This window comes from Typopeltis vanoorti, chromosome 21, assembly GCF_054136105.1.
Source record: "Typopeltis vanoorti isolate ZY-2024b chromosome 21, IOZ_Tvanoo_1.0, whole genome shotgun sequence".
NCBI classification, from domain to species: Eukaryota; Metazoa; Arthropoda; class Arachnida; order Uropygi; family Thelyphonidae; genus Typopeltis; species Typopeltis vanoorti.
The window spans coordinates 80,335,065-80,358,511 of NC_143569.1; the positions used below are offsets into that span (position 1 = coordinate 80,335,065).

The 23,447-nt window shown below is 34.2% G+C and overlaps 1 protein-coding gene across 2 annotated transcripts in view; it reads left to right on the forward strand.

Annotated features, from left to right (window-relative positions):
- Positions 1-16,474, forward strand: part of Dus1 (Dihydrouridine synthase 1) — a 156,148-nt gene extending 139,674 nt beyond the window's left edge. The window contains exons 10-11 of one of the 2 annotated variants that reach the window (XM_090411023.1): positions 1,623-1,698; positions 15,461-16,474. In XM_090411023.1, the coding sequence (XP_090267149.1) occupies positions 1,623-1,698; positions 15,461-15,699 (315 nt within the window). In that variant the 3' untranslated portion in view covers positions 15,700-16,474. Of the gene's footprint in view, positions 1-1,622; positions 1,699-15,439 lie in introns of both variants that reach the window. The other variant, XM_090411024.1, reaches the window with a different exon arrangement.
- The last annotated feature ends 6,973 nt before the right edge of the window (positions 16,475-23,447 follow it).

The following is a 23,447-nucleotide window of genomic DNA, read 5'->3' on the forward strand; positions in this document are numbered from 1 at the left end:
ACAAAGTCAGGTTCCATCATCAGGAAAGGTCATGGCACCAGTGTTTTGGGATTCTAAAGGCATTTTGTTTATTAATTATCTTGAAAAAGGTAAAACTATAAGCAGGGAATATTATTCTGATCTTTTAACCAGACTAGACAAAAAAAAATTGATCTGGTTTGTCCTTTCATCAGGACAATGCACCTGCCCCCAAAGGTGTTTTGGCAATGGGAAAATTAAGGGATCTGCACTATGAATTGTTGGAACATCCACCCTATTCCCCAGATTTGGCTCCCTCTGACTTCTATCTCTTCCAAAAACTAAAACTTCCTCATTGGTCAGCGTTTTTGTTCGAATCAAGAGGTGATTGCAGCTGTAGAGGGGTATTTTGTAGATCTTATTGAGAGCCGCTACAGGGACAGGATAATGGTGCTGGTCACTGGAAAAATGTATTAATCTTAAGGGAGATTATGTTGAAAAATAAAAATAATTTTGAAATTATAAATTCAGTTTTTCATTGTTAGGCCGAGAACTTTTCAGATCACGCTCATATATTTAAGTTGTAAGCCAGCAGTCAGAATTGAAGGAAATATAAGATGGCTTGTTGTAAAATTAGGGATAAGACAGGATTACACCATCTCCATTCTTATTTATCATCTATGTGGATCACATTATGAAAGAAAATGACATATTAGAAAATATTAGAATCAGAGATATCAAACTTAGCTCTTTTCATTTTTGCAGATGATGTTGTATTCTACAATTCTCTAACTAAATTGAGGAATAGCTGTAAGAAATTGGCATGAAAATCAGCAATAAAAAGACCAAAACTATGAAAATAGCCAGAAACATAAAAAGCTTGAACTGCATTCTGAATGGAGAGCCTATAGAATAAGTAAAATATTTCAGCTATTTAGGCACACAGTTTTTAGTGAAGGTGGCAAATTAAATATGGAAATGGAGAACAGAATAAGAAAAGCTGGTTTGGTGGAGAGCTAGTTGAATAAATTTGTATGGAATAAGAGAGAAATTAGCCAAAACACTGAACTGGCAGTATACAAGACAGTATTCAAATCAGTTTTAAGCTATGGATCTGAGAGCTGGGTTAGAAATAAAATACTTGATCAGAGACTGGAGATCACAGATATGAAAGTTCTGAGAAAGATTAGGGGAGTGAACAGATGGCATCAATAGCAGTATTATATTTAAAATGAGGATGTTAGGAAAGAACTTGACATTGTTATCAGAGCTAATCTAAGTGGTACAGTCACATAAACAGAATGGGAGATGAACGGTTAGGAAAATAGATGTTTCATGCTAACATGTCAGGAGAAACACTTAGAGAAAGACCCAAGTTCTAGGTAGATCAATTCAATCAAAAATTCTCTAAAAGACTGAAATATTGAATATGCGATAATGTTGGAGTGCTGACAAGTAATACAAGTAATAGGCCAATTTGGAGGAAAATTGTTGATAGGAGATTAGTAATAATGTAAATTTTATCGTGTAATGCTATTATGAGAATACATACCAGGAAATTGATGATGCTATGATATTATTTAGTCATTGAATTAATTTTATAAAATTTTCTATTTATGTGGTTTGAAACTGTCCTAATAACTGTACTTTTCTCTTTCCCTCAGGGTTCCAAGTGTGTGTTTGACTTATGTAAGGCTTGTTGCAAAAGCAAAACCACTTCTGAAATTCTGGATTGTTTAGGTAAGTTTTCTTTAATATGTGTATGTATATATGCGTTTAGAATTAATGCTGTGGAGGCTAAGACCATGTTTATATTGTGAATTGTGTTGTTGTTGTATAGGAGAAAAAAGTTCAAAGGTCATATAACAAAAATTGCATATGAAACCCAGAAGATAATTTGATATTGAAAAAGAACATTGACATGTAAATATAAAGAAGCTGTTTTACCTCATTACAAGGCCTTGATACATTCACCTGGAATGTTGCGTAAAGATTTGGCGTCTGTGTTCAGAGGGGATAAAGAAAGAGTGTGAAGAAAAGATACGAAGATTATAGATTATGGAATGTAGATTATGAGGTGATTGGGAGCATGTGAAATGCAGACACTGGTAAACAGGAGAAAGAGAGCGAGAGATGGTACAGATCTGTAAACTTTGGAATGGGTATTTAAAAAATCAAATCAGCTAACGCCTTTCTATTCCCGTATATAGGGAGTAGGCGAGGCCGTTTAGCCCTATCTTAACTGGAATGGGTATTGTAAGATTGTAAAAATCTCCAACAATTGTGATTTATTTATGATGATCATTCTTTACAGTATTATATAATTATTAAATATTATAGTTTATAATAATAAACTGTCCTCATTCAGATAGAGCATTTCAAGGAAAGAAATTCCTCAGGAACAGATTGACCCGTTTGAATTTTTTCATATACATTTTTTAAAATGGAATCCTCCTTTTGAGCTTCACTATAACAGATTTTTCTCTGTTTTGACAATTTACCTTTAATCATATACAGGTCATCTAACATGTTAATTTGGAAATCATCAGATTCCGACATGTACGCTCGGGGGGGGGGGTACAGAGATATTATGATAATACTACATGAAAAAGTTACATCATTACTAACTTCCTATCAACAGTTTTTCTCCATAATTAATCTGTTATCTGTCAAGCCTCCAATATTATCAGATCTTATATTTCTCTCCACCTAAGGTGCTTTTTTTTTACTGTACCATTCCAACTACATCTTGACCTTCCTCTGGGTCTTTTTCTTGCCATCTTGGCAGGAAAAGGACCCAGAGCATTGACCATACCACCTGAGATTAGCTCTGCTAACAATGTCAAGATCTTTCCTAATATCCTCATTTTTAATATGATACTGCCATTGATGCCATCTGTTCGCTTCCCTAATCTTTCTCAGAACTCTCATATCTGTGGTCTCCAGTCTTGGATCAAGTGTTTTATTTTAAACCAGCTTTCAGATCCATAAGTTAAAATTGGTTTGAACACTTTCTTGTATACAGCTAGTTTAGCGTTTTGACTGATTTCCCTCTTATTCCATATAAATTTATTCGGTTCACATTCCATCATACCAGCTTTGCTAATTCGATATCTATTTCCATATTTAATTTGCCATCTTCACTAAAAATTATACATAAATATGTAGCTGAAATGTTTCATTTGTTCCATAAGTTCTCCATTCAGAATGCAGGTGATGTCTTCAATGTTTCTGCCTACTGTCATTGTCTTTGTCTTTTTATTGCTGATTTTCATACCAAATTTATCACAGCAGTTGTTCAAGTTAGACAGAGAATCCTGCAGACTTGTACTGGATTTATTTAGAAGTATAACATGTGCATTGATGTACAGAGCTAAACTCATCAAATTTGTTATCAGTGAAGATAATGTACATCCTTGTCTCATGCCTGATTAAACATCAAACCATCTTCTTATACCTTCTTCAATTCTAACTGAACTTACAACTCAAATAAAAACTAAGTATTGCTTGATATAATGTCCCATTTACACCATATAAGTGAAGCATTTTGAACAGCTTTTCTCTCGTTACCTTGTTATATGCCTTTTCCAGATCCTTCATCCTTGTATGAATGGATTGCTAGTTTTCTCTCACATTGATCCCTGTGTATAATGGTGGATGATGCACTCGCCTCAGACTTTACTGTCAATGCCAGTGTCTCTCAGGGCTCTGTCATTTCATTCACCCTCTTCCTGCTTTGTATAAATGACCTGCTCTCATTCACTGCAAACACGACTCATAGTTTTACTCATAATAGCACACTCTGCTCATCCTACTCATATAACAGGCCTTGCAGTGCTCAAGCATCTTATGCTTCAAGATCATCTATAATAAATGCCCTGAACACTGATCTTCACAGTATCCATGATTCTGGTGAAAGCAACCTAGTCGACTTCAGTGCTTCCAAAATGCAGTTTTGTTTTCCTATAAAAAAAAAGACCTCAGATCTTCTCTGCTTACTTTTGATAATGCTGAGCTTATCAGTCAAGACCAAATCTCTCTTCTCAGACTGACTCTTATTCCAAACCTTTCCTGGACAATCATATCACTTCTATCGCATCAACAGCAAGAACAGTTACTTTCTCTGTACAAATTCCAAATTGCATTACTACTGTCATGTATGGGTGGTGTACTTGAGACCTCTCTAAAAATTCTTCATGCTGTTCAGAAAAAGGCAGTCCAGTTGATGGATGACACTTCTCTTACAGACTCTGCAGCTACTATCCCATAGAAGATCAATTTTTGCATTGTGTTTCTTCTACAGATATTTCCATGCTCATTGTTCAGCAAAACTAGCATCCATTATGCCTATTATTTCTGCTAGAACTCACACTGCTGCTGCTCAGCATCCTTTTACATCAAACTGCATACTCACCAAACCTGGTCATCTTTCATTCTTTCCACCTGAGTTCTGTGGAACAGTCACCCTCATGAAGCATTTCCAAAGGACTACAATCTTCAACAGTTCCAGAAGCATATCAACAGACCCCCCCACCCCCAACATGGCATTATTTGCTGTAGGCTCTTCTGCCTTTTGTTTGTGGGATTAAAAAGAAAAAAAAAGTAAAATATGTGGCTGTTCTGCCACTGGTTGGTGACAATGATCATGCTGTACTGACTTAGGATATGACTCAACTACAAAGCAGAGAATTATGACCAATTGAGGAGTATACTAGATTCTGCCCCATAGTATCATTTGCTAAATGGGAAGGATACTGGCAGTGTATGCATAGGATGTTATTTAAAGAATACTTAAATGATGAATTATTGGAACATGTCCCTAGAATTTGAAGAATAAATAGGGTAGGGGTGAAATGGATATGTAATTTTATTAAGCAAAGGATTCACAAGAAAAAGATGATGAAGGAATATTGTTTGCATAAGGATGATGTCAGTTATCATCATCAAATTCCTGCCATGTACCCTCAAGGGGTGTACAGGATATGATAGTACTACATGAAAAAATTACATCATTACTATCTTCCTATCTACAATTTTCCTCCAAATCAGTCTGTTACTTGTCAAGACTCCAACATTATCAGATCATATATTTCTATCGTCTAAGGCACTTTGTACCATATCAATCCACCTATATCTTGGTCGTCCTCTGGGTCGTTTTCCTGCCAACCTGGCAGAGAACACTTGTTTTGCTAATCTTTTCTCTCCCATTCTATTTAAGTGACCATACCACCTGAGATTAGCTCTGCTAACTCATTCCATTCCTGGATGCTGACAATGTCAAGTTCTTTCCTAATATCCTCGTTTTTAATATGATATTCCCATTGATGCCATCTGTTCACGCCTCTAATCTTTCTCAAGACTCTCATATCTGCGGTCTCTAGTCTTTGGTCAAGTTTACTTCTGACCCAGCTCTCAGATCCATAAGTTAAAACTGGTTTGAACACTGTCTTGTATACAGCTAATTTAGTGTTCTGACTAATTTCTCTCTTATTCCATATGAATTTCTTCAATTGACTTCCCACCATACCAGCTTTGCTGATTCTGTTGTCTATTTCCATATTTAATTTACCATCTTCAGTAAAAATCGTGCCTAAGTAGCTGAAATGTTTTACTTGTTCCACAGGTTCTCCATTCACAACACAGTTGACATTTTCAATGATTCTGCCTATTTTCATTGTCTTTGTCTTTTTATTGCTGACCTTCATACCATATCTATTACAACAACTATTCAATTTAGTCAGGGACTCTTGCAAACGTGTAGCGGATTTATTTAGAAGTATAACATCATCCGCATAAAGCAAAGAGCTGACATTAACATCTCCAATTTTGATATCATGTTTAATACCACTTTCCTTCATAATGTGATCCATATCGATAATGAATAACAGAGGAGATAATGTACATCCTTGTCTCACACCAGATTTAACATTAAACCATCTTCCTGTACTTCCTTCAATTCTAACTTCTGACTTACAACTCAAATAAAGACTAAGTATTGCTTGATATAATGCCCCACTGACACCATATAACTGCAGCGTATTGAATAGCTTATCTCTTGGCACCTTTTCCAAATCGACAAAACATAAATACAGATCATTGTTATATTCCCATGCTTTCTCGACTATTTGTCGTAAAGTGAAGATCTGATCCTGACAGCCTCTATTTGGCCTGAATCCAGCTTGTTCTTCACCAAGCTTTTCTTCCACAATTCTCAACCATTTTTCAAGTATACTTGCATAGATCTTGGCAGGAACACTCAGTAGGGAAATACCTCTGTAATTTTCACATGCAGTTTTATTTCCCTTTTATATATGGGTACTATGAGAGATCTACTCCAATCATCGGGAATTCGTCCCTCTGTCCAGGCCTTCTGAATTATGTAGTGCAGCCACTGTAAGACTCTCACACCACCATACTTCAGCATTTCTGGTCGAATATCATCTACTCCTGCTGCCTTTCCACATTTCAAGCCTTTGATGGCTTTTTCTACTTCAAGTATGGATATGTATTCCTGACTGCATGCCTGTTGAGTGTTTTTTACCACTGTGCTATCACTGCTTGTTTCATTTAGAATTTCTCAAAGTAATTACTCCATACTTCAAGGATATCTTTTTCTCCCGTTTTCATGTCACCTTTATCATCTCTAACTCCTTTTACAGCACTCTTTCCTCCATTCCTAAGCTTCTTCAACAACCTCCAGAATATTTTGCCACCTTCTTGATATTTATTTTCTATATTCTTGCCAAAGTCCTCCCATGACTTTTGTTTAGCTAGTTTTACACAGTGTTTAGCATTCTTGCATTTGTCTCTATATTTTCTAAGAGCACAAGCTGACTTATTTGCCAGGAACTTTTGATATGCTTTCTTCTTTACCTTCACTGCCTCTTTAACTTCGTGTGTCCACCAGGGAGTTCTGATTTTTTTATCCTTAAACACAACCTCACCACATGCCTCTCTGGCAGAATCAATCAATGTTTTCTTCAGAGTTTGCCATTGAATCTCCAAGGTTTGATTCCTGTTCTCAAACTCTTTCATCTTTTCTTCAATAATCTTTGTGTATTTTAGTCTACAGTTCACATCTGAGAGCTACTCAACTGTTATTCGCTTTAACACTTTCTTACATGTTATTCTTTTCGATATGAAATTCAATTTTATCCTGCTCAAGACTAAATAGTGATCACTTCCAATTTCAAATCCTCTGTACACTCTGGTGTCCTGCACCAGGGAGAAGACATCACTATGAACAATAACATAGTCAATGAGACTTTTCTTATTCCTAGCCTCTTCTCTCCATGTGAATTTGTGCACATTTTTATGTTGGAACATGGTGTTAGTAATAACCAGTCCATGTCCTGAGCAGAAATCTAACAGATATTTGCCATTATTATTAGCTTTGCTCTTTTCTCCAAATTTTCCCAAAATATTTTTGTATGTCTCACAATCATTTCCTACTCTGCTATTTAGATCCCCAACAAGGACCAATTTTTCATTGTGTCAGTGGCTTTTTCTAAAGCCTCAAAAAATTCCTCCACTTCTACCTTAGTAGAACCTTCTGTGGGACCATAAGCACAAATAAGTCTCATTGTCTAGTTCCCCATTCTCATATTTGCCCACATTACTCTACTTGAGACTGAATGCCATTCAAGAAGATTAGCGTCGTATTTTGTGTTGAATACTATGGCTACTCCTTCTTTTCCTTGATTGTCATTGCCTGAATATAACATTTTCTATTTATTGCTCAGAAAGATCTCACCAGTTTTGGTCTTTTTTGTTTCAGTCACCCCTATTATGTCGATCTGGTACTTATCTAATTCCTCAGCTAGCTACATTTCTTTGCCATTCAGGCTTCTTACATTGATAGTACCGATGTTTAACTCTGGTGATGTTGAGTTGGGGTTTGTTTTCAGATTTGTTCCAGTAACTGACTTTTCGCTGTTCGCCCTGGTTCCCTGGCGAAAACAACGGGGGCCTTGTTTAACCGGGCGACGCCCCAGCCGGCATGAAATTTTGTCATGTTGTACCATCATTTTTTTATTTTGGTTTAACCAATAAGAATACAATTTGGTCAGCTAAATCCCAAATTGCCAGCCCATCCTCGTTCGTTTAGTATCGAAGTAGATACCCAACAGGGTGCACCACGAGAAGGTGAGGATTGGACATTAGGTCATAAGCCCTGGTTGGTTCTCCGCATTCCTTTAAAGGCTATGTGGAGGTCTCCTCTCAGTTATACAGCTTTGACCCTTAAGCACCCCTGATGTCAGTTATGAAAATTATAAAGAGCAGGCCCAGAAGAGTCAAAATAATTGTTGTATGGAAAGCTAAGTCTCTGTATGAAAAGAAATTGCCTCTGCACTCTAAAGAAAACTCATTAGATTTCTATCATTATGCTGCAAGTAAAAAGAAATGATGGGTATGAAAGTGCTGTGTGAACTGTGAGTATTAACTGTTCTGAATATGGGTTGCATGCATGTGACAAATGTAGAAGAGATTGTTCCATTAATGAATGTCCATTTTCCTAATAGCTACCAACTTGGTGTGTGTGCAACATTGAACTCACTGGATAAAGAATCTCAGATGTTTGAGGAGAAGGTATTACAGCTGATGGGATGTCAGCACAAATGCTAAAAGAGTGTTCAGTTGAACTGGCTGTAATTTGAGTCTTAGCACAGAGAATATTCCATGGGAGTGGAAATGTATGGTAATCCAATTGCATAAAGGTGGTTCAAAGACTGATGAATCCAACTATTGATATCTATGATTATCTATAATATCTATGATACCTATCAGTATCTCTGGAGTGGTGGTGAAGATTTTAGAAAAGTTGATTAGCACTCACATACAGAAATGGGTTTACTTAAGGAAGGTCATATTTGATCAACTTGCTCACATTTTACAATAATGTTGCCATTGAGTTAGGCAAGGAAATGGATACAGCATGACAGCCTGTTGCATTAATTCTGGAATATAAGATGTGGTTATAAAATATTAGCATGGAAAAACAGATGGCTGGGTTGACAGATATCAAAATATATGAGAGATATAAGTCTGCAAGATTTAAGGTGACCAGTGGTGATCACCTTAAATCACCACTGTGTCTTCATTCAGTCTTTATATTAATGACATTGAAAGGATTTTACAGGTGACATACAGCTATTTGCTGATGAACCAAAGATTGACAGGATAATCAGGAATGCAGCTGATATGCAGAATGATTTGAATTGGCTAGAATTGTGGGCTTATGAAAATGACTGTTAGTTCAATGTTAGTAAATGTAAAGTCATGCACTTTGGTGTAATGAGATATCCAATCTCATATATAGGTGGAATTATTACTAGAAGAAATACACAGGCTAGGAATCTTAATAGGAAGTTGAAGTTCAAGGACCTTATAGCAAAGATTGCAAGTACATCTCAGAGGATAATTGCATTGCTGAAATAAACCGTAACATGTAAAGTGAAGAAAGTCATTTTGCCTTTGTAAGGTCATGATATGACCTCACTTGGATAATTGTGTGCAGGTCTCCTGGTAATGAGTGCCCATTTTCCTAATAGCTACCAGCTTGGTGTGTGCAACATTGAACTCACTGGATAAAGAATCTCAGGTGTTTGAGGAGAAGGTATTACAGCTGATGGGATGTCAGCACAGATTCTAAAAGAGCTGTGGTAATACTGATGCAGTAGAGAGAATGTAAAGGAGAGTGTTAATGATGATATTAGGATTGTGGAATATAGATTATGAAGACTGATTACAAATTTCAAGAGGCTGCAGACACTAGAAAACAGAAAGTGGAGTGATATGATTGGGACTCACAAACTTCTGAAAGGATCATACAAATAAATGGAATTTTGCGTTTTATCAATGGTGGAGGGGAGGGACAAGCATCCATGAAAGCTGACAATGAATGCAGTTAAGAAGATGATGAGAGCTAGATTTTTCTCTCATAGAGTGGTACATGGAACAGTTTGCCTTTGGAGGTTGTGAGTATAGGTGATGTGTGAATGAATTCAAAGAAAGGTATGACAGCTAATGCAGGTGGTGTGCGGCTTCCCTCCGTGAAGGTCTCTCTTAATAATAATAATAAAATTACAATAAAAGAACATTTAACTGCATGTTTTGAAAATGTGCTCTTCTCTTTTAGTACACCATAAAGTATTTGCTTAGAGATTAACTTGGACCATTGGATTTTCCTTTTACACTGCTGTATCTCACATGATTATCTTCATATTAACAGCCTGCCAGTCTCGTCAATACCCATATTTCTAATTCCTTTTCACCTACAACTGCCTTAATATTAATTAAACAATGTGCATCACTTTTCACTTTTATGGACTGATAAGTGGGAGGAGTTTTGTTTAACATGTCTATGGCCATGGTGTTATCCTACAGTTTGCTTGTGAGGTCACAGGGTCACCGATGTGTTGCATATACTCATTTGAATCACTTCTCTGTATTGCTGTTTTAGTGTTCATGAACATATAGTTCCCTAATACACGATTAAATTATTTTTTTTTAAATCAAGCTAGTTTTATCAAAAAATAATTTCTGAGAATTTCATTATTGTTTAAAAAAACAACTAAGAATGAATTTTGTTCTGCTGTAGTAAAGTATGTTATAAATCTATTCAGTGTTAGTGCAGGGCATTTTTAGGACAGCTACAATTTTTAAGCTGTAATCTAGACTGAGACTTGCTCATGGTCAAATTGATTAGTAATTTTAGCTGAGTTTTCTATTGTTAATCCTTTAATTGCTGCTTTTTATATTTTACTGACATTGTCCCATGTGCTGAATTAATTTTGTAAAAAATTTATAAATAAAATCATTTAAAATTCTTACTGAAGTAAGAAGTCCGGACAGCATCATACATTCTTGATATACATTTGTTTACTCACAAAAATGGCAGTTATAGTGTTTTATAAAATTTGCATAATGAAAGGGTGTCCACTTGATTAAGCAAATTACACACATTAATTTATGTAGAATCACCAGGATCTTCTTCTTCATCTGAAGTACCAATTCACTTAACTCAGACAATTCTTCTCCGGACTCATTTGTTGTTAACAATTCATCAATTTGATCATCAGTAAGATAACACAGATATTTACTGGTAGACGCCATATTGCGACATCACGGAAATCCCTGCAGTCATGTGGTTTATGCATCGTGCTGCATATTATTATTATTATTCGTGACACCTCCAAAGGAGTCCAGAGACTCATTGCTGAAGGACACCTACTGTACAACTCTCAGTCTCCACCCAAACCTCTACTACCAATCATCCATGTTAACGCCATCTACTGCCCTCCACCACAAGTAGTATTTTTGTCTATAAATTGTGTGTGTTCTGTAGAGCAGATTTGTCTATATGCGGTATGGAAAATTGATTTTTCATCGATCGAGTTAACTCGATCATAGCAAGGTCATCATTTTTTCCCCACGCTTGAGTTAAATCAATCATAGCAGTTAAAAGGTTAATAATAAGTGAACATTTGGTCAACCAAGATTAACAATAGAGAACACAGCTTGGCTTACTATTAATTTGTAGCTATATTTTAGAGCCATTGCTGCTGAAATATAAATACAGCTCTAATTTTAAATACAGATATTAGGTAGATTAAATCACATACAGTATATTTTTATATTTCTAGTCCTTTTATCTTATAGTTAATTTTTAGGACAAAATAAGAGAAAATTCAAAATTATAAGAAAACAGTATGGGTGGATACAGTTATGTGATCGCATAAAAACTCGTATTATCTGCCTAAAAAAATAATCTCAGAGTAATAATGATTATTATTTAATTTTGCCTAATTACACTTTGGTGAATTTGCATTTTTGTTCCCAAAGAATTTTATTTTAGATAATCATGAAATAAGAAACAATTATTGTTTGACCCAAAATAATCACACATTTCCAAGTTCTCTGTTTGTTTGCACCTATACAGTTTTTCTCTGTAGAAAACAGAACAAATTTTTAGACATATTGCAACACATGACATTTATAATAATGTAGAATGCTAGAATTTTACTGTCTTCTGATCTTTTCACTTTAGTTCCCTCGTTTGAAGTCATCTGAATTATAATGCATGTTTAGACCAACTACCTTTCCATGATAGGCGTACTGGGTATTCTGTAAACATGCTTATATTTTCCCACAAACGTGATAGCAGTAAAGGCTCTGTACATGCATCACATCGGGTAATTAACTTATATTTAGTCTAAATGTAAAATACTTTCTACACTTATATTTAGTCTGAAAAGTGTACTGACTGATAGTTAAGTGCACAATACATTCATTTATGAATGATGAATTTTGCAACCTTTTTGACTGCAAAAGTAAAAAAATTTTTTTTTTTTTTTTTTTTTGTACAACTGGGATTAGGTCATAATTTACCTGGATGTATAATATATTGCTGAAATGTGTAAATGTAATCAAGCAGATGAATAAAATTTGTCTCTTTAAAGATGCTTCTGAAATCATTTTAAGGCACTTTTCATAGTATAAGGCAGTGGTGTTCAACCTTTTTTACTGCACGAGCTACTTTTCTATAAAAAGTTATTTGGCGATCTACTCTCTTATATATAAGTTATTCGGCGATCTATTCTCTTATATAAATCACGTTTCCCCAACCTCATATCTTTTATGCACAAATAACTAAAAACTTTGTGTATTGAAAAATTTATTTATCACTTTTAATTATTTTAATACAACAAAAAAAAAAAATATATTGGACTAAAATATTTATTTCTCTATTTTGGAAAACCAAAGTTAGAAAAAACAACAGATTGATTACAAACTCACAAATTACAGGAAATGCTGGTGAAATTTGGCATTGTTTGGACCTCGCAATATTTTCATAGTCAAGTTGATATGAAGAAGTGGCCAATCGCAGACAGTCATCAAAATGATCATTTGTAATTTGGTTTCTTAATTTATTTTTTATAAACTATTCTGAATGTTTATTATCTCAAGTTCTACTTCAGTTTGGTTTATATCAAACAGCCCACTAATTTTATTTGAAATTTCTGTGATGTTCAAGTTTTCTTGAAATGGATTATTGATAAAAGATATAATCATTTCAGTTTTATTAAAATCTTTAAATCTTGAATTTATTTCTTCCTCAACTAATTCTATTTCACGAATAAATTCTTTTAAGTCATAGCGAAGCATTTGATTTTGTTCAAAAAATTTTAATAAATATGGGAGATGTCTAAATTCGTGGTCATTTATATTTTTCTTTAATAAAAGTAAGTATTGTTGGAAAGTTTTTATTGAACTTAACATGTCAATTAAATTTTTATCTCTACCTTGTAACTCTAAATTTAAATTGCTTAATTTCGTACAGAAATCTACTAAAAATGATAAGTGTAAAAACCATCTTTTATCACTCAATTGTGCATAAATATCTCCTTTTTCATCAAGAAAAATTTTTTTATCATTAATTAATACAAGAAATCTTTCTAAAAATTGACGTCTGCTGAGCCAGCGTACATTATTGTACAACAGAAGTTTCCTATCATCATCTGCCTGTAAGTTAAATAACCACCGTTGCAGGGCTTTTCCTCGAACAGAATTTACGATTTTAAATGTAATATCCAAAACATCTTTTGTGTTTAATCTTTTACTGCACAGTACTTGTTGGTGAATAATACAGTGGTACATTAAAAAATCTGGATATTTGTCATCATTTTTACATAATGAAATGAAGTCTGATTTATTACTTATCATTGCAGGAGCACCATCAGTAGTAATAGACACAAGTTTAAAAAGCGGAAGTTTGTGTTGTTTCACAAATTCATCAAATGCCGAAAAAATGTCTCCCCTAGTCCTTCCTTCCCAATAATGGTATAATTTTCAATAGTTCTTCTTTATTTGAATAATCTTGAAATACCATGCGAATAAATACAATTAACTGAGCAATATCAGTGAAGTCGTTTGATTCATCAAATTGAAATGAAAATGCAACACACTGGTGAATGTCTGACATTAACCTGGCCTGGAAACTTTACTCTGGCAATAGGAACTCTTCCTTTCGGCAATTTGAAACCTTGTCTGCGGCCTAGAAGTGGTCTCTCTGTAGTGACGTCTTGAACCGAGAAGCTCCTTTCTGGAAGAGGGAAACTCCTCTCTCAAGCAATGTGGATCCGGGCAGTCTCTCTGACAGCGACTCTGGACCGGGCGGCCTCCTCTCTGACAGCAATTCTGGAACCAAGACCCCTTCTGCTTACTTCAGTCCCTTTTTATTAGGCCTCTTCTGAGACCTCGCATGAAGTTTGGCAACCCCCAAAGAATCGGTATGAGTCTTTCATCTTAAGTTTCAAGTTCGGCATGTCTTTTGTTCTCCTCTGCTTTCTTTTGCTTGTAAGTTGCTAGCCATCGGAAAGTTGTTTGAACTCTTTCTGACTAACTTCGGAGATGTTTACACTTAGAGCCTGCAAGCCTTTCTCATACATACAAGTTTTAATAATAATCTGTGGGATAAGAGCCTTATGCCATACATAGAAGATAACTACCATTCAAGAACCTTTAAAGAAGCAGCTACAGTCGCCCGAAAAACTGAAAACCTAAACAAGAATCAAGGTCTAATTTTACTAGAAATTTGGAAAACTTTTATCAGATCATTAAACATCAAAGAAATGAACTTTCATAACAATTACGTCATGAGCCATAACGAATAAATCACGTTAACGAGACATGCACAATACCAATTTTTTGTATGAATTAGAACCATCAGTTATAACCTAGTCTGTAACCTTCATTTTAGCTTACTAGTTTGTATTCCCTGAGGATGCCAATAGAAAAATTGGTGAAACATGTAGGAGGATAAAATAAAGCTACTTGACAAAGATTATATAAAAAAAGTGTAATAGTCTTATAAAGTTCATTACTGTTGTGAATAGAGACCAGTTCATTTGCCATCTGTGTCTACTGAGTCACTGAGTGAAGTGTGAATTGTAAATTTTTAGTGAAACAAATTTAAACAGAAAAATACATTTTTAAAAGGTAAGTGTATGTAATTTAATATTATTTTACTTGTTAGTTTTATGATTTTTTTTAACTTTTAAACTGAAATAATTTAATTTAGGATTTTGGGGTTAATTAATTAGTTGGTTTTTAATAAAATATGTCAGTCAATTTTTTTTTATATATGAAATTGTGCTAAAAACTGTATTGTGAATACTTTTTTTCCCCAAGAATAAGATCATTAAAATCGATGTAAATGAAAATAATGTATTTATAGTTTACATCGACAAATAATTACATCAAAAAATGCTAAAAGACGTTTATTGATGTAATTATTTGTCTCTGAGCTTTCTCTGCGGATGCATGCCCATGCATACGGTCAAATTGATGTGAAATTTGTAGCACGGGTTGCATAACCCACACGGCAGCACACCCAACCGAAATGGGCATGTGACACCACTGATATATATATGTGTATGTGTGTACCTTTAAAAATGAAAAATGGCTTAGTTTAAAGCAGAATAATATATTTCTTTTTCAGGACATAAATTGTTCATTTTAACTAAGAGGATACAGTTACAAGAAAAGCCACTCTCGGAAAATCATATACTTATATCATCCCCTGAAAGTTCACTTAATATGGTGATTTGTGCTGATGTTCAAAAAGAAAACTGTAAATTATTAACTGGTGATGTTAATGGAGATCAATTGCTTCCAATTAATTCAGATAATATTTTGGAAGCTTCAGATAACTGTACATTGGAACAGGTAACTTTATGATGACATATAGAATTAGCAACAAAAAGGGGCCATATAATGTACTTGAATTGTGTAATGTGAGTGACCTAAGTTATATATATCTTGTACAGAAATATTTTCTTAACATTTTTCTTAAAAATATGCTTTTGAAAGGAATATTTTTAACAAAGTAAAAATAAGCTGTTTTACTAAAATGTTTTACTACGAAAGTCGAATTTCATAACTTTTAATTGCTGAGTACTGGGTGCAACTTATACTTTGAGACAAGAAGAATTTTGTGTGGCCATCTTGTTGAACTGATTTTCCTGAAATTTGTATACACACATATTCATAACACTCATCGAAATTACCGTTGTTTTGTGGAAGTATCTGGGGAAAAAATTTTACAGTGTCTTTTTTCAAATTCAAAACTTACTCAAATTATTGAGTATAGTAATGAGATAGTGTCAATAGCTTCTGAGATATTTTAATTGCAAATGCACTCCACCTATCAGGTAAAGCAGTTGTTGGCAGTCTGCTCTAATCTTGAAAGTGGTAATTGCATCATGTTACTATACTCAATACTATAATATATCATAATATAATATACTCATTATATTATATTATAATTATTATAAATATTATAAAATTATTATACTATAATACTATACTATAATATAATATACTCATTACTATACTCAAATTATTGAGTATAGTAATGAGGTAGTGTCAATAGCTTCTGAGATATTTTAATTGCAAATGCACTCCACCTACAGTCTGCTCTAGTCTTGAAAGTGGTAATTGCATCATGTTAAACTGCAACATGAATAAGTTGAAAGTGTATTTTCTTCTATATATATATATATATATATATATATATATCCTTTTATTTTATTTATTTATTTTTTTAAGAACAAATTTTTTTAATTTGAGGCCAGCATGCTGTTTAATTAGTAGACTCTCCCTCTTCAAGATATCCTCCCAAGAAAGTTTTTTAAAATAAAAAAATAAACTTTTATAATCTTTTTAGAGCGTAGCTAATGATTTTGATCTGCTAGTAATCTTCTTCTTCTGCAGCTTTTCCCACTTAAATAGAGTCGCTGTTTGTGGTGAGTCTCCTCCACAACTTCCTGTCTTGGGCTGTAGCCACATCCAAGTTCTTCATCCTCAAGTCCTCCTCCACCATCTCCCTCCATCTCTTCTTTGGCCATCTGCACTTCCTCCTCCCCTGCACATCCATCTGCATGACCTTTCTTCCCACATACTCTTCCTCCTCATCACATGACCAAATCATCTCAACCTTGCCTCCTGTATCTTTGCTCCTAAGTTCGTAACTTTCACCGTTCCCCTTACATAGTCATTTCTCAGATGATCCTTTCTGGTCACACCGCACATCCACCTAAGCATTCTCATCTCTGCTACCTCCATCCTGCTGATGTTATTTTTCCTCAGGGCCACAGTTTCCATAGCATACGTCATAGCTGGTCTCACTACTGTCCTGTAGATTTTGCCTTTTAGATTGATTGGCACCCTCTTATTGCATAGCATGCCAGCCATCTCTCTCTCTCTCTCCAGTTCCTCCATCCTGCTTGTATCCTGCATCCTACTTCCTTCTCAGCCTCACCATCCTCTTTCATTGTTGAACCTAAGTATCTAAAGTCACTGACCTTCCTGATGACATTTCCTTCCAGCTCCAGATCTGTCTCCTGACTGCCATCCACTTTCCAACACATATACTCTGTCTTACTTCTGCTCAGTCTCATACCTCTCTCTTTCAGTACTTTCCTCCAACTTTCCAGTTTAGCTGCTACATCTTCACTTGATTCTGCACACAGCACGATGTCATCTGCATACAACATAGTCCATGGCGCGTCTTCTCTCACCTCCTCCATCACAATATTAAACAGGAATGGACTTAATGCTGACCATTGATGCAAGTCAACTATCACTGGAAAACTTTCTGTTTCTCCCAGGCAGGTTCGAACTCTTGTCTTCGCATTTCTGTACATCTCCTGCACCAACCTGACATATTTCTCCGGTACCTTCTTCTCCCTCAGACACCTTCAGACTTCTTGCTTGGCACTCTATCATACGCTTTCTCCAGATCAATAAATACCAGATGTAATTCCTGTTGCTTCTCTCAAAAGTTTTCCATCATCTTTCGTAACTCAAAGATAGCATCTGGTCGATCGACCAGGCATGAAGCCAGATTGCTCCTTTGCAATCTCCACCTCCTTCCTCATTCTTCCATCAAGAACTCTCTCTAGGATTTTCATTGTGTGGGACATCAACTTTATTCCTCTGTAATTCTTACAGTCTTGTGCATCCCCTTTACTCTTGTAGATGGGGATAAGAATACTTTCCCTCCATTCCTCGGGTATATTTTCCTGTTGACAAACTTTTATTAACAGGTCCCACAGCAGGTAAATCCCCTCCACCCCAGTGCCTTCCATGCCTTCACTGGAATCTTGTCAGGGCCCACCGATTTTTCATTCTTCATCCTCTTTATGGCTTCCTTCACTTCCACTCTGCTAATGTTCTGCACCATCCCCTCATAAGGCTCCCCATCTTCTCTGTGAGTCCTTTCATTTTCTTCATTCAAAAGCCCTTCAAAGTATATTCTCCATCTGTTTCTTTATATCCACATCCTTCCTTAATACCCTTCCTCCAGAGTCTTTGATCTGCCTCACATTTACAATGTCCTTTGATGCCTTATTTCTACATTTTGCCAATCGATAAATCTTTCTCTGTCCTTCCTTAGTTTCTAATTGATCATAAAGGTCTTGGTATGCCATGGCCTTTGCCTGTGTAACAACTCTCTTGGCTTCTCGCTTTTTCTCTCTGTACTCCTCTCCCACTCCTGACTCGTCCCACTTCTGCTTTGCCTTCCTCTTAGCTGTCACTGCTTCTTGTACATTATTATTCCACCACCTTTGGTCTCTTTGATCTGCTAGTAATATAAGCATAAAATTTTGAAAATTCACCTACATAGATGGAGATACTTTTCAAAAAATTAGAAAAGGAAACTCGAATATTGGATCATCTCAGTTTTTTAACTCCAATTTTTTATGAGAGATGCATATGTCATTCCCTTCCTTCTTGGGCATATATACATCACTCCTAAAACTAATCAAAAATCAACCTGTATTGAGAGGGTTATTTACTTTAATATTTGTACTTTTTGCAATGATATGTAAAATATATGCAAGATAAATCTTCACTATTGAATGACTAAAAATTTGAGTAGGAGATTAGATTCTTACCATTATGAGGTCGTGTATGATTATTTTCAGTTATGTTTGTGATTTGAATGATGGTGTATTTGAGAGATGGTGCAGAACATTATCTTATTTAATGACATATTTTACTCTGAGTTCTAACTAGAAAGTTTGTTTTGAACTGTAGCAATGGTAATTCAATTATAATACTTCATGGATATAAATATAATCAAATTTACTCAAGAGATATTCAAAGAAAAACTTGATTAAGTTGACTCTCAAGAAACTTTAAATTGTCAAATTAAAGCTATATAGAAATAATTCATGCAAAAATTTCTGGCTATGTCATTAGAAGTCTCTTTCAGGTATGATAATTGTATATCCCTGAAATGGATAATATTGTTATCAGCACTTTGCATCAGGAAACTTTAATTTCTTTGGTGTAACAATGGAGTCACTTTATACAGTTAACTTTCACTATAGTATACACAACATCTCATAATAAACTCATTCGCTATAACAAACTGTCAAAAAAAGTCCCAACTGAAGTTCCTTAGGCACAATGCTATTTTAAAGAAAATTCACTATAGTAGAACTGTACACTATAATCTATTCCTGTGATTTGTATGATTGTGTTATAATGAGAACTGCACCTCTACAGTGCATTTAACACTGCTGCCAAAGATTGTGTGTATGGTGTTACATGTATTGTAAAGTAGTAACACTACACAAAGTAATCAATATAAGTAAAAGCAATAGCATGAACATGGTGAATAATTCACCATGTTCATGCTATTGCTACACCAAAAGAACTGAAATCTCCAGATGAAGTACCAGTTATTAGTATCCGTTTCAGGAAAATACAGCTGCCATACCCATGACAGCTGTATTTTCATGTGCTAACATAACCAGCAACTTCGTGTAAATTATTTCTATACAGCCAAAAGCTGAAATTTAGATTGAAATATTTGACCCGTATATTGTCATAATTTTGACATCTATTTTTACACCTTAATAACACAAAGAGCACAGTGATGACTATTATATCTCAGGGTGAAATAATCAATTTTTTTTTCATTCATTTTACATTAGCATAGCTACATTTTAAAAAAAATACTTATCTGAATTATGTCCAATCAATCTCTAGACTTCCAACTTCAAAAATCATTCTTTAGGAGAAAGACTGAGATGTATGTAATTTGTTACCTAATAAATATAAGGTACATTTATTGCATTACAAATTGATCTTGTCCAAGAGCCTTTTGTGATTAGTAATTTACATAGATTTTCTTAGGAAATAGTCAGCATAAAGGCCAGTGAAAAGTAATTTGTATTTCTTTACAGAAGAAGAAAATAGTCATACAGCATATGTACAATAGAACGAAATAATTTTGCTATTTGGGTTTTGGCTGACTGTATATTAATAGTACAATTTCCCAAACACATCTTAGTGGGTGTTATAATTATTAGACCAGAAGAGATCTTGGCTAAAAGATAGAGCATAACAATAAATATAGCCTTTACTAACATGAATGACTAATTTTTTCCTCTCCTCTTATAACAGTGTCATCACTCCTCCAATAGGAATTACACCTATAACAATAAAAGGCTTTTGTGATAAATATTGAAATGGTAACATTAGACCCAGTAGAATCTGTTCATGAATGGGAAGTTGAAGTGGGGGGATAATGTACCTATATTGTACTGTTTATAATTGATTAAAACCAGGTGATCGAGTAGGACTATATTTCGTATTAAAACCTAACCTTATTTCAAAATTAATTGAACTGAACAACATTCATTTAATGAGAACTCAGAATGGGATCCATTTCACTTAATAAGGAATGCGGAATTCTCTAAATTAATTGGATTTTCTTTATATGTGTAAGAAACAAAAAGTTGCTTCTCTTTTTTATTGGTAGCAGAAATTTTTGCATTTTGAATAATAAATGATTCATATAGTCAGCTCTCACTGTAATAAATTCACTATAACAAACTACAAAAGAGCTCTGTAACTTTAGTATAGTACTGATGTTTACTGAATAAAAATTTACTGAAACAGACTATTTCTTTGAGCATTACCAGTTTTCTATAATTATAGAAAAATGCATTTGCGATAATTTTAGCTTTTATAAAAAATGATGGCATGTGACGAATATTAAGTCATTTTTAATTCAGGATAACAGATATGAGTGCTCATTGACCAAATACTAATGTCTTTGCTTTGCTTTGCTACTGTTAGGCTATCATTATTAGACCTGACAACATTGAAATCCTAACAGATAACAGACTAATTTTTGAGGAAAACTGCTGATAGGAAGTCAATAATGTAAACTTTTCATGTAGTACTATTATAATATCCTGTACACCTCTTAAGGGTATCAAATTTGGTTATGATAATTTCTTTGTCTTAGTAACTAATGTATTAGGGTTGTTAAAAAAAATAAATAAGCATATTTCATTAAATGGGCTTTAAATTTTTCCAAAGCCTATTAAGGTGTTATTCTCGATGGATCACAGGTAATCAGAAAATTATAAAATAACAGTGAAACCACAAAAGCTCTGTGTGTTTGTGACTAATTTTTTCTGTTCTATAGAATTCTGTCATCGTATTTAGCTGAGATTATTTTAATAAGCATAACTTTACAGGTTTATCAAAACTTGATGGTTTGCAAATTTTATGAGACTTTTTCTCCTATTTCTGTGGATTTCTTTTATCGAAAGGAGCACTTATAATAATCAAAATTTGAAAGGAGCACTTATAATAATCAAAATTGTTATAAATAAAAGAGTGCAAAACCATTTTGCACTCTTTTATTTATAATTTACAATGGCTAAAGAAATAGTTCTTTTATTACTATTTATTTATCATCAGATTTACTGCTAAATTGCTCTGTTGTAGATAATACAAGAGTTTTCTCTTGTATTATCTACAACATATCTTGTATTATCTGAAATCCATAATCTTATTATGGATTTCAGGCATTTAAGAGTGCATTTGAGAAAGAAAATGAGATATTCTACAGAACTCTTATAATTTATCTTATATCAGAGTTGATTTTTTAAAAAAATTCACAGTATAGTTGTAGAATATCTCTTAACATTTCATTGGATATAATCATTAATAATGGTGAATTACAAGCATATCAACATAGCTTAATTAGCTTGTTTCTTTATCATAAGTTTTGATAGACGAGTTATAAAATGAATTTCTGCAAACTTCCATGGGATCACTGCTAATGGATCTAATGCGAGAGTAATTTCTTTCAGCAGGAAACATAAAACATGAATACACAAAAAATCTTGTATAATATAAGTGTAATTTTTGTTTTCTTTATCTGAAATTAAATAAATTTCTTGTTATTTATTACTGGTTTGCTGTTGTTAATTACAGTTAACCTCATCAGACATTAATGCCACTTATATACATGACTTTTTCTAAAGCTTCTAAATCAGGAGAATCAGTGGTACATTACAATTATTTTCCTAATTGCTATTCATTTAGATGTCTTCTATTTTGTGCACTTCTCCAACTGGGGGTGAGGGCAGATTCCCAAAAACATGGGTTGCAACTTTGGAAAATGGATAAATAAACAAACAAAAAATTATAAAAATTAATATAAAAAAAAGTGAACTACATATGTAATGTTGTTTAATAAATTACAGTATTTGGCATATAATGATTTTCAGGCTGCATGCTTTGATTTTCCATGAAATGGACTACATACGATGGGTACTCAAAAACAACCGGAATTATTCTTTTAAAAAAAAAAAGTTTCTAATACCATGTTCCAATCTCCTTCAAAGTTTACTCTCCATATGAGTCAGTGCACTTGTCCTAACTTTTTTTTCCACTGCTATAAACAGTTCTGGAAAACTGTTCAACAGGAATGCTGTTTATGGCCTCTAGCAACTTTTCTTTCACTTCATCCACATCAACTAATTGCTTCCCTTTCATAGTTTTCTTTATCCATGGGAATAAAAAAAGTCACATGGTAAGAGATCGGGAGAGTGGGGAACAACTCTCATGTTTTTCATCAAGAACCGTTGAACAGACAAAGCCGTGTGGGCTGGGACATTGTCGTGGTTTACCCAAAAGAAAACAAAATTTAGCACATATATGCACTGTCTGTTCCTTGTGGTTAGCCATCACAAAATTGCCAAACTTGCTTGAAAGCACTAACAAAAAAAAGCAGCCAGAACAACAAACCAGTTCACTCAGGATGATACCACTTGCCAGACTGGTGCAGAAAACTGCACACTCACGAGTAAATGCACTGATGTCAAGTTCAGATCCCAATTATTTTTGGGTATTCCCTCATACTTAGGATAGGTTACTGTGTTGTGAATGAAGGCTTTCATTCCCCACTCTGCAAAATTCACACCTAGTATCCAAGCTGTGCATTTCTAAGAGTTATGCAGTTCAAGGTAGAGATGAACTTCATCACCCAGTGTGAGACCACCACCCAGCTTATTGGGGGCCTGAAGCAGCTTGAAAAAGTTTCATGTTTAGTCTCAAGAATGAGGTTTCTGGATGTAAAAAAATAAATAAAAATACAAAAAATATATATA